At 36.5% G+C, this 14,814-nt stretch overlaps 1 protein-coding gene across 1 annotated transcript; it reads left to right on the forward strand.

Moving 5' to 3' along the window:
- Window positions 1-12,303: 12,303 nt before the first annotated feature.
- Window positions 12,304-14,300, forward strand: LOC141617586 (uncharacterized). Its single transcript, XM_074434769.1, has 5 exons — window positions 12,304-12,399; window positions 13,046-13,231; window positions 13,461-13,733; window positions 13,817-14,149; window positions 14,280-14,300. The coding sequence occupies exons 1-5, from the start codon at window positions 12,304-12,306 to the stop codon at window positions 14,298-14,300; spliced, it is 909 nt and encodes a 302-aa protein (XP_074290870.1).
- Window positions 14,301-14,814: the final 514 nt, after the last annotated feature.

A 14,814-nucleotide genomic window follows, 5' to 3' on the forward strand; every position in this document is an offset into this window, starting at 1 on the left:
GTTCGCGGACATGAACATTTTGCGCGAAGGTGTGCTCGAGAAGGTCAAAGCTTTTGTTAGCACGAAGGACAAACCGTGGAAGGTAGTACAACGAGCGTGAAGAGACCCCGTGCCAATGTGAAAAAATAACAACCTTAATTTAGTAGTTCTGTTTTTGTGGGAATATTCCCTTGGCTATGTAAACACTTATTTCATACTTTGTATTATTTGCAGATGTTAGCAACCTTAATGTAGACAGTTAGTTTTTGTGTAAATAATCTTACAACATTCTATAAAAGAATGCATTTTCCTCTCAAGCAAGATGCAGCCACAACTGTCTTTCAATGTATCTAGTTCAACAATATAGAGTAATATGTTAGTTAAATCAGTTAGAAGAAAGTGTGACTGTAATACACAAAAGTGTAATTCTAACCGTCAGAAGTGTAATTCTAACAGGCCATAGCAGTGACAGATAGACCTTACATTACATAAAATATAAATGTAATTTTAAAAGGCAAAAGTGTCATTTTAGTAGTTTTATTTATGAAAAGATAGTAATGTTGTTTTACCTATCTAAAAGATGGTGCAATAATAACTATGTTATAAGGCTTTAGTATAGACGAAGTGTAACTGAAATTGCATACTCTGTAATTATAATGAGTTTTAAGTGTAATTCTGATCATAACAATCCTACCGTAAGCAGATATGAGGCCATTGCAATTTTATTCCCTAGATATGTGTACTTTTAAGAACATAATTTGTCATAATAGTCAAGAGTGAAAATTTTAACGTTCTGAATTTGCACATTATAACTGTGTCGTCTAATAAAAATACTTCATCAAAATACATTGTAATACCAACGGCGACAGTTGTCTTCTGGCGGTTTGATGTCTAAACACAATACGAAACATCATGTTGTACCTCGTATTTTGTGTAGACATCCCAAAAAATTGTACTACTTATTACGTATTATATTGATTATTCTAAGATGCCTTCTTCTTCTTCTTCTTCTTCTTCTTCGTCTTCTTCTCCTTCTTCTTCGTCTTCTCCATCTTCTTCTTCTTCCGACGAGGTTTCTGACGATTGTGACACCGGGGGTGTGCTCCGCGAATGGGTTAGGCAGTTCCTTTTGTCATGGTTAGCTAATCGCTTGCAATTTTTACACATACATTTTGGCTTCCTTGCCAAAGCAACTGCTTTTTCCTTCTTCGACAACATTCTCTTTTCGCTCCCTTTGTTCTTGGATTTCTTGGGCGGCAAAATGGTTATCTCCTCACTAGGAGAACATCCAAGAATTTTCTCCAACTGTTGTCGTTTATTCAATGGTGATCCTAATGGTGAGAGTTTCTCCTTAAACTGTCTAATTAGACTAGAGAAGTTCTCGACATCATTCTTCAATTTGCCCATGAGCAACCCAACTGTCTGATGAATCTCCGACCACATTATTGACATCGCAATCTGTTTTCCATCTATTATATCAACGTCCTCAGTTGCTTCACCATTACAATCGAACATTTTAGACAACCTTGCATCTTTACACCATCTTTTAACAATACATTGTTCCGGAATAATCTTCACTCCGTTTGATGAGTAAATCCATATGACATATGCAAATAATGCCTTTCCTCTCAAGCATTCTGCAGCTACAAGTGGCTTTCAATGTATCTAGTTCAACAATATAGAGTAATATTTTAGTTAAATCAGTCAGATGAAAGTGTGACTGTAATACACAAAAGTAGCATTTTAATCAATAAAAGTGTGATTGTAACGGATAAAAGTATAACTTTAATCAATTTGTAATTTTAACTACCCAAAGTGTAATACTAATCAATAAAAGTGTAATTTTAACGGATTAAAGTATAACTTTAGCAACCCAAAGTATTATTTTAACAACCCAACGTATAATTCTAACAACCCTAGGTGTAAATCTAATCAACAAAAGTATAATTTTAACGGATAAAAGTATAATTTTAGTAAACAAATGCTCTGAGAATGATACCAGGCGTATGTGACCTCATAATTTCTCTCCCTGTTTGCATCTCTTACAGTGGTCACTTCTAAAGAGCCACACTCAGTGAATCCTCTACTTTTACAAGTACCAATTGAGCACTTGGCCTCTTCTTTAAATTCCTCGAATACTTTATGACTGTACACTTCCGCCCCGTGCACTTCAATAGCTAGATGCGTTGATATTTCAGGGAAACTATGTACATTACGAGTTGTCAATCTGTTTCGTGTGTGTCTTTGATGGTCCATCGCATTGTCAAAACGCATCGTAAACTCAACTAATGTTCCCGACTTACTCTCAAATCTCTTAAAAAAACTATTTTTCTCTCGATCTTTGGGTTGTCCTCATAACACCTCCCATATCTAGGTCCCTACAATGAGCCATAACCCACTGCTTCCTTTTAGCGTACATTTCTTGGAACCAGTCATGTTATTAACATGGTGTTCTCTGCCAATTTCTTCCCATTTTGCACGCTTCAATGTCTTCATCCCATATTATGGCATTCAATTTCTTTAGAAACACTGAATAATCATCTCTCGCCATTCCATACTTGCTTGGAACCTTGTTCATGATATGCCACATACAATAGCGGTGGCGCGCTGTCTTGAACACCAATGGCACCGCTTTAAGAATACCAGGATCCTGATCGGTGATAATGTACTTAGGCTCTTTGCCACCCATCGCATCCAGAAAACGGGTGAACACCCATTTAAACGAGTCTGCATCTTCATGAGCAACAAGCGCTCCACAGAAAGTGACTGACCATTTATGATTATCAACCCCCGTGAAAGGTGTGAATGACATGTCATACTTATTGGTGGAATACGTCGGATCAAATGACACTGCATCCCCAAAAACTGAGTAGTTCCTTCTAGCGATCCCGTCGGCCCATATAGCTTTACTAAGGCTACCGTCAGAATCAACATCATAGTCAAAGAAGAACCTTGGTCTCGTAACAGCCAATTCCTTAAAGTGGTCCACGAACATCGACCGTCCCGTTCATGAATGTAGCATTTCATATCCCTGTGAAAGTTCTTAAAAGAATTCAAACTAGCACCGATGTTTTCAAACCCATTAACATGTTCCTTCAAAATTTTGTAAGTCTTCGTAGCTCCTATCTTCAGCTGTTGATTATTGACAATCTTTTAGATGTACGGATTTTAATCATCAAAAACATAATTAAAACAGATACAAATATATCAGTTCAAAAAAAGAAAAGTGTTGTTTTAACAATAGAAAATGTAATTGTAGACTCAAAAAGTGTCATTTTAGATGACAAAAGTGTAATTCTAACAAAATAAAGTGAAATTATAACATAAACAAGTGTAATTTTAATCAAGAAAAGTGTAATTTCAATCAACTCAGCCTTGAATTATAAAGGATTATCATTTTGTGATAGTCTGTTATGTTGCATGCCAACTTTTGAAACTCTCTATCTCTGGCTGATAGAGAAAACAGATACAAATGTATAAGTTCAAAAAAAAGAAAAGTGTTCTTTTAACAAGAAAAAATGTAATTGTAGACGCAAAAAGTGTTATTTTAGTTGACAAAAGTGTAATTCTAACAAATTAAAGTGAAATTATAACATAAACAAGTGTAATTTTAATCAAGAAAAGTGTAATTTTAATTAACTCACCCTTGAATTATAAAGGATTATCATTTTGTGATAGTCTGTTATGTTGCATGCCAACTTTTGGAACTCTCTATCTCTCGGCGATACGAGTTCATGGTTGTGCCCACCGTGGAATCTGTCAATTGTAATTCCCCCTTCATCAAGAATGACCTAATCCTCGCTTTGCAACCAACACGCCTGACTTTGTGTCTCCTACCTGAGTCCTGGCCGCCACTACACTCCAATTGTCCCTTCTGTTTGAACACCTCCCGGTTGCAAACCAACGGTTTAGATTTGATCTCCCCTCCACGCCATCTCTTAGTCGTGTACTTACGCACATCAAAACCACAAGCAAAAGATAAATTCTATAAAATGTCACTTGCTTCCTCTATTTCCGGGAATTCCCGATCAACATAGGGGTGAACTTAGCTTCAACATCTTTGCAAAATTCTTCTTCGTTCGGCTTTCGTTTTCCATTGTGCTCAATATTATCTGACAATAGCGTAATTATTATCAATTGTTTTCATAACAACTTAAAGTAACCCATATATTTGTTAAAATTATATATTTCTTAAAATTACACTTTTCGTAGTTATAATTACACTTTTGCCTGTTAGAATTATACTTTCTACTATTACAATTATAGTTTATAAACTTGCAGCTTTTCTGTTACAATCAACCCTTTGGTTGTTAAAATTACACTTTTCTGTGTTACAATTATACTTGTTTCTATTAGAATTACAGTTTGAAAACTTACAGAAATTGTCTTTTGCAATCACACTTTTACTAGTAACAATTAATGTTTACAAATTTAGAACTTTTGCCTGTTATAATAACAATTTAACCTGTTAAAATTACAGTCCAATCTGTTAGAATTATACTTTTTATTATTACAATTACAGTTTCAAAACTTGCTTTTCTGTTACAATAAACCATTTGGTTGTTATAATTACACTTTTGTCTGTTACAATTATACTTGTAATTATTAGAATTACAGTTTGAAAACTGACATATTTTGTCTCTTACAATAACACTTTTACCTGTTAAAATTATACTTTTATCAGATATAATTACACTTTTATAAATTATAGTTACGATATTGACAATTTCAATTTAAGATACAAATATTACACTTTTGAAATTCAATTCTACCATAATAATTACAATAATACTTTGGTGGCTTAAAATCACACCTTTTGCAGTTAAAATTACAATTTCATCGAATTCACTGTTATAAATTTCAAGCCTGACACTATGATGTTGAACTTATTATTCACAGAGTTTAACTTCCATCATGGAGAAGTTTAACTTATTATTCACAGAGTTGATATTGAACTCCATAATGATGGAGTTCATGTTAAAAGAGTGGATTTACAGATTTTACATAATAAAAAAAAAGCTTCAAAAATAACCTAAAATACACTTCCTCATCATATTTAAACAACTGTTAATATCTAACCTAATGTTTTCATAAAAATATGATATATAAACTAACATGAAGAAAATAAAAAAAACAATCCAATAATTACCATGGCCAAATGGAACCATTTGCAAATCCGCCATTTTTGACGTTGGACGTTGGTCTTGTTGTTTGTTTCTGAGCTTGGAGGATAATAATGGAAGATGATCAAGGAAGCTGATAATGCAAGCTGATAAAGGAAGATGAGAAATGAAGAAAGTAGGATTTGCTCTCAATTTTCGCCAGTCTGATGAGTTTTTTTTTTTCAAATTGTGTGTTGGTGGAGTATGTTTAGAAATGTGTTGAGGAAGGTTGTTGAGTGATTATGCATGTGTTTGTGTGTGCACAGTGGGTAATAGCCAATTGTACTGACACACACATCCTCTCTCCTGCTCACCCTATTTCCTTTTTTTTTTCACGCCTATAATGGCCTTAAAGTAGGCAAATCTCCACTCTCCATTCTCCTAATCCAAGGGCCCTAATAAAGACTTAGGGACTCAAAAGATATTAAGGACTTAGAAGAACTTATCACTATATATATATATATATATATATATATATATATATATATATATATATATATATATATATATATAGAGTAATAAGATCATCTAAGTCCATGTCTTACATTTGAGTCCATGAGTTCTATTGTCATCCCTTAGATCTTGTTATTGAATGGCTTAGATTAAAAGTAAAAAGCAACTAATAATATTATTCTAATGGCTAAAATAATTACCTCTCTCCTCCTACCACTCATAGGGTATTAGCATGCATGCAGCTTGTCAATCAAAACATCACTCACACACGTCCTACTAACTTCCCCCCACTTACCATCTCTCTATTATTCAAAATAAAATTTCCCACAAAACATTTCCCCCAAATTTTCCCCCAAATTAAACCCCATTCATTTCAACTGCTTAAGACGAAACTGCTCTAAAAATCCCCCAATTTTATCGCTTTTTTGTTACCTTATTATCGTTTTTTTCTCCATTTTCTTTGCTCACTTGCAAACTGCCATTGTCGTCCTTTCAGATCACTTCAGACGGTAATTTTTTCGGGGTTTTTAGAGTTATATGATTTTTTTCTGGGTTTGTAGAGTTTTATTATTTGTTCTCTTCTTTTATTTAGACGTTTTTTTATAATTTATTGGTCATTGTTATGTAATTGCAGTGTATTTAATTACTGTATTTTGTCACCATTGTTGCTGTACTGTTCTATTTGATCACTGTTTTTGCTTTCTTCATTTTGATTACGCAGTTATTTTTAGCACATTTAGGACATTTATTTTTCATCACTGTATATTGTCAACAAACGTTTTTAGCACATATGTTCATATTCATTAAGATTACACAGAGTTTTTTTGAAAAATACCACTTTTGTTGATTACAATTACTCATTCTCTGTTAAAATCCATTTTCATTCAGATTACACTTTTGTTGCTAAAATAACACTTTATGCTGCCAATTTCACCTTCTTTTGCTAAAATTACACTTTTTTTTTGTTAGAATTACACTTTTGTCCGATAGAATTACACTTTTTTTTGTTGAAATTACACTTTTGTCTTTTAAAATAACATTTGATTTTGTTAGAATTACACGTTTTGTTGCTAAAATAACACTTTATGCTGTTACAATTTCACCTTCTTTTGCTAAAATTACACAGTTGCCTGTTAAAATAACACTTTATTTTGTTAGAATTACACTTTTGTCTGCTAGAATTACACTTTTTTTTGTTGAAATTACACTTTTGTCTTTTAAAATAACATTTGATTTTGTTAGAATTACACTTTTGTTGCTAAAATAACACTTTATGCTGTTACAATTACACCTTCTTTTGCTAAAATTACACTGTTGCCTGTTAAAATAACACTTTATTTTGTTAGAATTACACTTTTGTCTGCTACAATTACACTTTTTTTTGTTGAAATTACACTTTTGTCTTTTAAAATAACATTTGATTTTGTTAGAATTACACTTTTGTTGCTAAAATAACACTTTATGCTGCTACAATTACACATTTTTTTTTTATAAAATTTCACTGTTGCCTGTTAAAATTACACTTCATATTGTTAGAATTACACTTTTGTCTGCTAAAATTACATTTTTTTTTGTTAAAATTACACTTTTGTCTGTTAAAATAACATTTTATTTTGTTTGAATTATACTTTTGTCTGCTAAAATTACACTTCATATTGTTAGAATTACACTTGTGTCTGCTAAACATTACACTTTTTTTTGTTAGAATTTTTCTTTTGTCTGCTAGAATTAATTTTTTTGAATGTTAACAGATGTCAGAAGGAAATGAGGTTAAATCAGGCAAGTCCAAAAAAGCAAAGGTGCCTGCCAAGTTGAAGAAGCAGCTTGTTGCGCAGGTTGAAAAACTTAAAATTACTGTTATTTGTATTTTGTGTGGTGTAAGGTCTATATGTCACGTTTTTAATTACTGTTACTTTTTTCTTCAGCAGACCCCAGATCACGTTGAGGCCAAGCCAGCCAAGAACAAAATAGCAAAGGTGGCTGTCAAGTGTCGGCCGAAGCAACTTGTTGAGCTCATTGAAAAGCTTAATGATGCGCAGCGAGATGCAGTACGGAGGATCGGTTTCGGTGGCATTTTGGAGCTTAAGCTCAAAACATATCCAATGGGTTATGTTAAAGATTTTCTCAAAGCATTCAAATGACATTTAATCCTATATTTTTCGGGCAGCTAAAGATAAGGAGTTCATGGTCACCAAGCATGATGTGTATGACTGTTTTATGTTACCACTTGGTCCTAAAACAGTTGATCTAGTACCTACGGGCCGCCAAAAGGATTCTCAAGCGCTGGAGAACAAGGCATTGAAAGATAAATGGCGAAAAGCGTACAACATAAAAGGGGTGAACGAAGGCATTAATTTAGGAATTGTCTTCCAAGATATTTTAAAAAAAAAATACAAAAAAGGAGGTCCTCAATTCTGCAGGCTACTTGTTCTGCTCGCCATGTCATCATTCCTAACCCCAACGTCATACAGCGGGGTTGACTTCAAGCTTTTGAGAGCTGTTGAAGACGTGGCGTCGATTGCGCAGTATGATTGGTGTACGTATGTGCTGGAACATTTGGTGAAGGCCATGCAGCCACCGGTGAAAATAAACAGACCTTGTTGGGGTGTATCCCCTTCTTAATGATTACGTACTTTCAACGATTCGATTTCCGTGGTAAGAGTTGTCGTCACAGCCTGCCTCTCATTAAGCATTGGGACCGGCAGACGCTTTCGGACAGACTACATGGTGAGCTTGACAAGAACCGTTTAGGTCGGCAAACTTGGTCCTTGGTTAAGTATCCTCGGTGCCTTCAAAGGGAACTGTTAAGCATTGGCGGGGTTTCTAATGACAGCCAAGTGTTGGCCATTGGCAATGTGGTTAGTGATTCGGCATTACAAGTGACTTCAACTTCCGACAGGAAGAAGTTCATATAGATTGAACTGCCATCTGGTGTTGATGATGACGAGGAGTTGAAAGCTCGGGCTGTAGATGTAAGTGCTATTTGTTTATTTGTCAAGGCTAATTTTAATGTTTTAAAGTTACTTTTTCTTTCACTACAATTACACTACAATTGTAATTGCGATATTAATTAGTAATTGCTTAAATTAGAAGGTTGTCAGTTAAAATTATACTTTTTAAAGTTAAAATTATACTTTTGTATGTTATCATTACACTTTTGTCCTTTAAAATTATACTTTTTAAAGTTAATATTTTACTGTTGTAGCTTACAATTACACTTTTGTCCGTTAGAATTATAGTTTTTGCCCTTAGAATTACAGTTGTCAAGGTTAAAATTATACTTTTGAATGAACACTTTTGACTGAACAATTGTCCAATTATCTGTATTTTAATGTAGGATGTGCATGAGCTTTACTTGAAGATGCAAAGGAATGCTACTGTCTTCTATTCATGGTATGCAGATGCAGCCATGACGCTCAAAAGGTTAACAGGAGGGATGAACCATTCTAGTGACCCTGTCGCTACACAATGCACGCAATCATTCTTTCAAAGCCAAAGGATGAAGGATTATGCTGTGGAAATGCAGGAGATAGCTGAACGAATAAATCATTCCGTGAAATCAGCACCTGTTCTGCAACAAAGTCCAGGTGATCAGTATCAGAATGATGAGGTAGATGACGACGGGTACGAGCAGCATGTTGGTGACGATGATGAAGAGGAGGACAATGGTGATGAGGACGAGGGAGATGACGAGGATGGTGATAATGTTGACGATGAGGAGGATGGTGATGATATGGAGGATGATGGATACGATAATGAGAAAGAGGTGACTGTAGATGTTGGTACAGACCGTGAAGGCACGGTGGCCACCTCAATTGTTTCGGATGAAGCAGCTAGTGAGAAAGCACTGGAGGTGTCTACACAACAGATAATGGAGGCCATGCAATTTTACGGCTCAAATTTGAATTTATGGACTCGCTAACGAGAGACGAGTACAAGAAGGACACCGACGTGGATGTTGGTAGTACTCGTGAGATTTCCGTTATTTACAGAAGGAGGAAGGTAGATAGAAAGCAGGTGGCTGTTAAAGAACCACCAAAATTTGACCGGGAAATTCTCGAATATATATATTCAAAAGAAGAGCTTGATGAGGCTGAGAAGAAGTTCTATGCGAATGCTGCAGCTGCAAAGGAAGAAGAGCAGACGATGGATATGGACGTGAATGTGGCCGGGGATATTGAGATAGCTGACAATAAAAATGAGGACGATGGGCCCACCGACGCTGATCCACCCGTCACTCAACTGCTGATTTCGTCTGCGGAGATTATTGAAGCAGACCGCCGAGCAGAAATGCCGGCCAGAGAAGACCATGGAATTGGAGAGGTAAGAGAATTGGTGAATGTGGCCTCCGACGCTACGGGAGCGGTTGTGCATGTGAGTGAAGTTCTGAATGCCGAGGCGGACAAGGATGATGACAAGATTGGGAAGGGTAATGCTGACCCTGGTCTCCAATGTTCAAGTACAATAGTGGTTTCTGCAACACTAGACGATGCTGTACAAGTGGATTCTAAATCTGCGGAATTTTGTGGGCCTGATGCCGGGGAGCCTGAGAAGGCGGATAATGCTTTGGTGGAAGTTCAGAACATAGAAGTTACCCCCCCGCCACTCAGTTCCTATTCTCGACTGCTGAGATATGTGATGCAGAGCGCGCAGCCGAACAACATTATGAAGAGGGTGCAGGAAACGGCGGATGCGCAACGACTGACGAGCGGTTGTTAAAGGGAAACGAGCAGCCGGAATATGTATATGCGTTGCAGGCAAAGGAATTTATGGACGTAGAATGGACAAGTACTGTATATTCTACTGCGGATGTAAACGCGCTGTTCCAGGAGCACCCAATATCTGTGCATGCTGAAAATGAGGAGGGGTGGAATAATGATGAGCCAAATTTGGATACAAGTTCTCAGACAGTGGTAGAGAAGGTGGTGGATGGGGCTGCACTGAAGGATCACGGAGGTAATGCATTGACCTTCAGAGTTTAGAAGTGCCTGAGATGAAGTTATTTAGTTAGAATTACATTTTTCTCTTTTAAAGTTACACTTTTTTTAGTTACAATAACACTTTTTTGGCTTAGAATTACACTTTTCTCTGCTGTAATTAGACAATTGTTAGTTAAAATCACACTTTATTTAGTTAGAATTACAATTTTCTCTGCTAAAACTACACTTTTTTAAGTTAAAATTATACTTTTGTAGCTTACAATTACACTTTTGTCTTATAGAATTAGACTTTTTAGTTAAAATTACACTTATTTGTGATAAAATAACACTCTATTTTGTTTGAATTATAACTTTGTCTACTAAACTATACTTTCTTCTCTGCCACAGTTACACTTACTGTCTGATGATGAAATAACACTATTTTTATTACAGATGCGGCAGTTGAGGATGTTGCCGGGAAGTCTTCGGAAGGGACTATCGAGAGAAGAGAGGTAACAGCTGACGTAGTACCAGAGGCAGAGAACGCCGACATTCCTATCCCGGTCCCGTACGTCCCTCACAGTGATCTGAGCTACCATCCTTTTTTACTTCACTCGAGTGAGCCCTTACCATGCATGGATCACGTCATTGAGAACCTTGGGTGTTCTATTGATTATGGGGCACCTAATCCTGAATTGTGCTTTGCGACGAGAAACCTAGCATTCAGTCAGGAGCTCCTAGTGCCAATGTTCAGTGACAGGAAATACGTGATTGACTATGCGTTCAATCAGTCAGACGCGTTTAACGAGTTGTAAGTGTATTATTTTTTACAAGAGGCCCTTAACATTCCTAATTATATATATATTTGTTGGCTAATTACATTTTTTTGTTGTAGGGAACGATTGGTCCAATTCAGCGAGTTTTATTTCATTACCCGGGAAGATATTGCAACTTTGAACCCTCGGGAGCAAATCATGACAAGTGTTATTGATGGTTGGTGCTTGCTACTCAACCACATCATGAAACCTTCGGACATATCCCGTTCTTTCTTTGGACTAAGTCACACTGTAAGTTAAAATGTTACCGTTGTGTGTTAAAATTACACATTTGTCCGTTAGAATTATACTTTTTAAAGTTAAAAAGTTTGTTTTGTATGTTAGAATTGCACATTTGTCCGTTAAAATGTTACTTTTTGCCGTTAATATTACACTTTTGATTGTTTAAATTATACTTTTAACATCTCCCTTCTGAGTTTATTCTAACACTTTTTTTGGTTAAAGGTTCACTTTATTTTTATAAAATAGCTCTTTTAATTATCTGTTCACGCATTTAACACTTTTCAAATTAAAGGACCCCGCAAGGTATATTTGGAACGCTCAAAAGCTTGGGAAAGTGTTGAACAAAGAGGAAGACATTTATGGTGGCTGGGATGCAGGGGTGAAACTGTCGTGCACCATTCCAGCTTGATACGGACATGGTAGGTAACAAAACATGTAATCTTGTCTCATGGTTTTTAAGTTTTCCTTTTTCTCATCTTAGCGACACACGGTGCAGATCTTTCTGCCCATGTTATCCGGCGACGGTGATCACTACAAATTGCGTGTGCATCAACTTTCTCACCGAGCAGATTGACTACCTCGACAACCGCAAGTACGATGACCCAATAGAAACGCCCCCTTACGGAGGGATAGCGCGTATTTCGGTAAGTGTCCGATATCCAAAAGTCAACCAATTTATATGGGTCGTACTACGTTAACACACTGACGTTTTTTCATGTTCATGCAAATATAATGGGGAAGTATTTGGTGTCTAAAGGGCTGTCTAAGGGGGCAAAGGTCGGCGGGTTCAAGATTGTCAACATTGAGTTCATTTTGGCAAGGTCAAGGGTATTCGAGAAATGATGTGGCGTTTTCATGATGCTACATATGATGTTCTACCGCGGAAGCCCTTTTCAATGTGACCTCGGGAAAGAGGATGCTATGAGTTTGTACCGTCCGAGATTGCCGTAACACTCGTCCTGTGACATTAACAAAGATCGAGAGAAGAGATCCCGATGAGGGTTGGTTTTTTCAAAACGACCGCTTTGGACATCCGTTGACAAGAAAGTTGAATGTCGTTAAGAGGAAAACAGATGGTGACATAGGGCCGGAGTCCACAAAACGTGCACGCGAATCGAATTTGAAGAGCTCGTTATGGAGGCGACGCTTTGTTGCCATGCGCATTCCATCCGGTAAAGCGCTATCCTCTCGTTAAGAGCCATCCCCGTGGAAAGGGTGACGGTTTGGGCTGCTCTCTTCGTGGTAGAGGTGGTCTCAACACAAATGTGGTGTCGAAGTCGCCCGGGGCAACCAAGCGTTAATCAAGGATATTAAAAACAGGAGGAAGCATGTTGCCGACTATTTCTTGTTAGATGACCACACTTATGATGAACGGTCTGTCAACGGCTTAATTAACTACTTCTTTAATCAAGGATACTCGATTATTTTTCACATTTATTTTACTTTAATTAACGACTTCTTTAATATTACTGAGTGCAAAGTGAACAAATGTCTGGTACACCGTCACGCAACGCTTCGGAGAAAAGACATTATGTCCTTGATGCCTGAAAACCTTATGTCGTTAAATGTGATCGAGTGCTGGTCGATTTTGATGAACCATTTGGAGAAGGAGGAATATGGCGACCAAATGAGGATGTCATTCTTTGGTATACGTCACATGGTAATTCCATTTATCATTGCATAATATTTATGTCCACTTCTATTACACCTTTGTTACTTAGAATGACACTTTTCTTAATTACAGTGTTATTATGTGAATGTTTCACTTTAGTTCTTTTAATCCACAAAAGTGTCATTCTAACCGTGTGAAGTGTAATTTTAAGGGACAATAGTGTAATTTTGGGTGACAATGTAACCACATTAATCATGTTCACTATTGCCTTTTCAAGGATTTACTGTTGCGTATGCTCGGGACGTTTGAGCAACCAGGCACACAATCAGACAGCAACTATGACGACCTGTACCAGATCTGGGACACCTTCATCGTCGACAGTGAGCGTACCGTTAACTTGAAAACAGACTTGCTATTTGTCCCGTTCTGCATTGACGACCATTTCGCATGCGTATGTATCAATCACAAATCAAATACAGTCGACTTGCTGGACGGGCAAAGGCATTCTGATTTGAAAAAGTCGCAGTTTGGCAAAGCAGCGCGTTTAATTGTAAGTTATTGTCGATCGCTTTCTTCCGAATGCTATCTTTTTTGTTCAATCAGTTTTTATAAGGTAATTATGTACATTTGCAGTCTAGCGCAGTGAGTGATTATTTAGAATCACGGGATAAGGAAAAGAAGAACACTAGGGCACGGGAAATTCCTAATTATGTGTTGCGCCAGATACCTTTCAGCGGGATGTCACCAACTCTCAACCAACCAGAGTCGGGTCTGTTCACCATGATGGCTATGCTCTTATACGAGGGTCTTCCTTTTGAGCATGAAGACCTCGAGAAGAAGAAATCACGGCGCTATTTGGTGATCCAGCTGGTAGCTACCCTCGTTCTGGCAGACATGAACATTTTGCGCGAAGGTGTGCTCGAGAAGGTCAAAGCTTTTGTTAGCACGAAGGACAAACTGTGGAAGGTAGTACAATGAAGCGTAGATGACCCGTGCCAATGTGAAAAAATAACAACCTTAATTTAGTAGTTCTGTTTTTGTGGGAATATTCCCTTGGCTATGTAAACACTTATTTCATACTTTGTATTATTTGCAGATGTTAGCAACCTTAATGTAGACAGTTAGTTTTTGTGTAAATAATCTTACAACATTCTATAAAAGAATGCATTTTCCTCTCAAGCAAGATGCACCACAAATCGTCTTTCAATGTATCTAGTTCAACAATATAGAGTAATATGTTAGTTAAATCGATCGAGGAAGAAAGTGTGACTGTAATACACAAAAGTGTAATTCTAACCGTCAGAAGTGTAATTCTAACAGGCCATAGCGATGTGAGATAGACCTTACATTACATAAAATATAAATGTAATTTTAAAAGGCAAAAGTGTCATTTTAGTAGTTTTATTTATGAAAAGATAGTAATGTTGTTTTACCTATCTAAAAGATGGTGCAATAATAACTATGTTATAAGGCTTTAGTATAGACGAAGTGTAACTGAAATTGCATACTCTGTAATTATAATGAGTTTAAGTGTAATTTGATCATAACAATCCTACCGTAGCGAGATATGAGGCCATTGCAATTTTATTCCCTAGATATGTGTACTTTTAAGAACATAATTTGTCATAATA

Source organism: Silene latifolia, chromosome X (assembly GCF_048544455.1).
Source record: "Silene latifolia isolate original U9 population chromosome X, ASM4854445v1, whole genome shotgun sequence".
NCBI classification, from domain to species: Eukaryota; Viridiplantae; Streptophyta; class Magnoliopsida; order Caryophyllales; family Caryophyllaceae; genus Silene; species Silene latifolia.

Bases quoted from the DNA above. Each gene is read 5' to 3' on its own strand.
- LOC141617586 (XM_074434769.1), top strand. From the start codon at position 12,304: ATGGGGAAGTATTTGGTGTCTAAAGGGCTGTCTAAGGGGGCAAAGGTC. The intron at 12,400-13,045 runs GTATTCGAGAAA...AATATTACTGAG, and splicing joins TCATTTTGGCAAGGTCAAGG to TGCAAAGTGAACAAATGTCT. The intron at 14,150-14,279 runs GTAGTACAATGA...TATTATTTGCAG, and splicing joins CGAAGGACAAACTGTGGAAG to ATGTTAGCAACCTTAATGTA.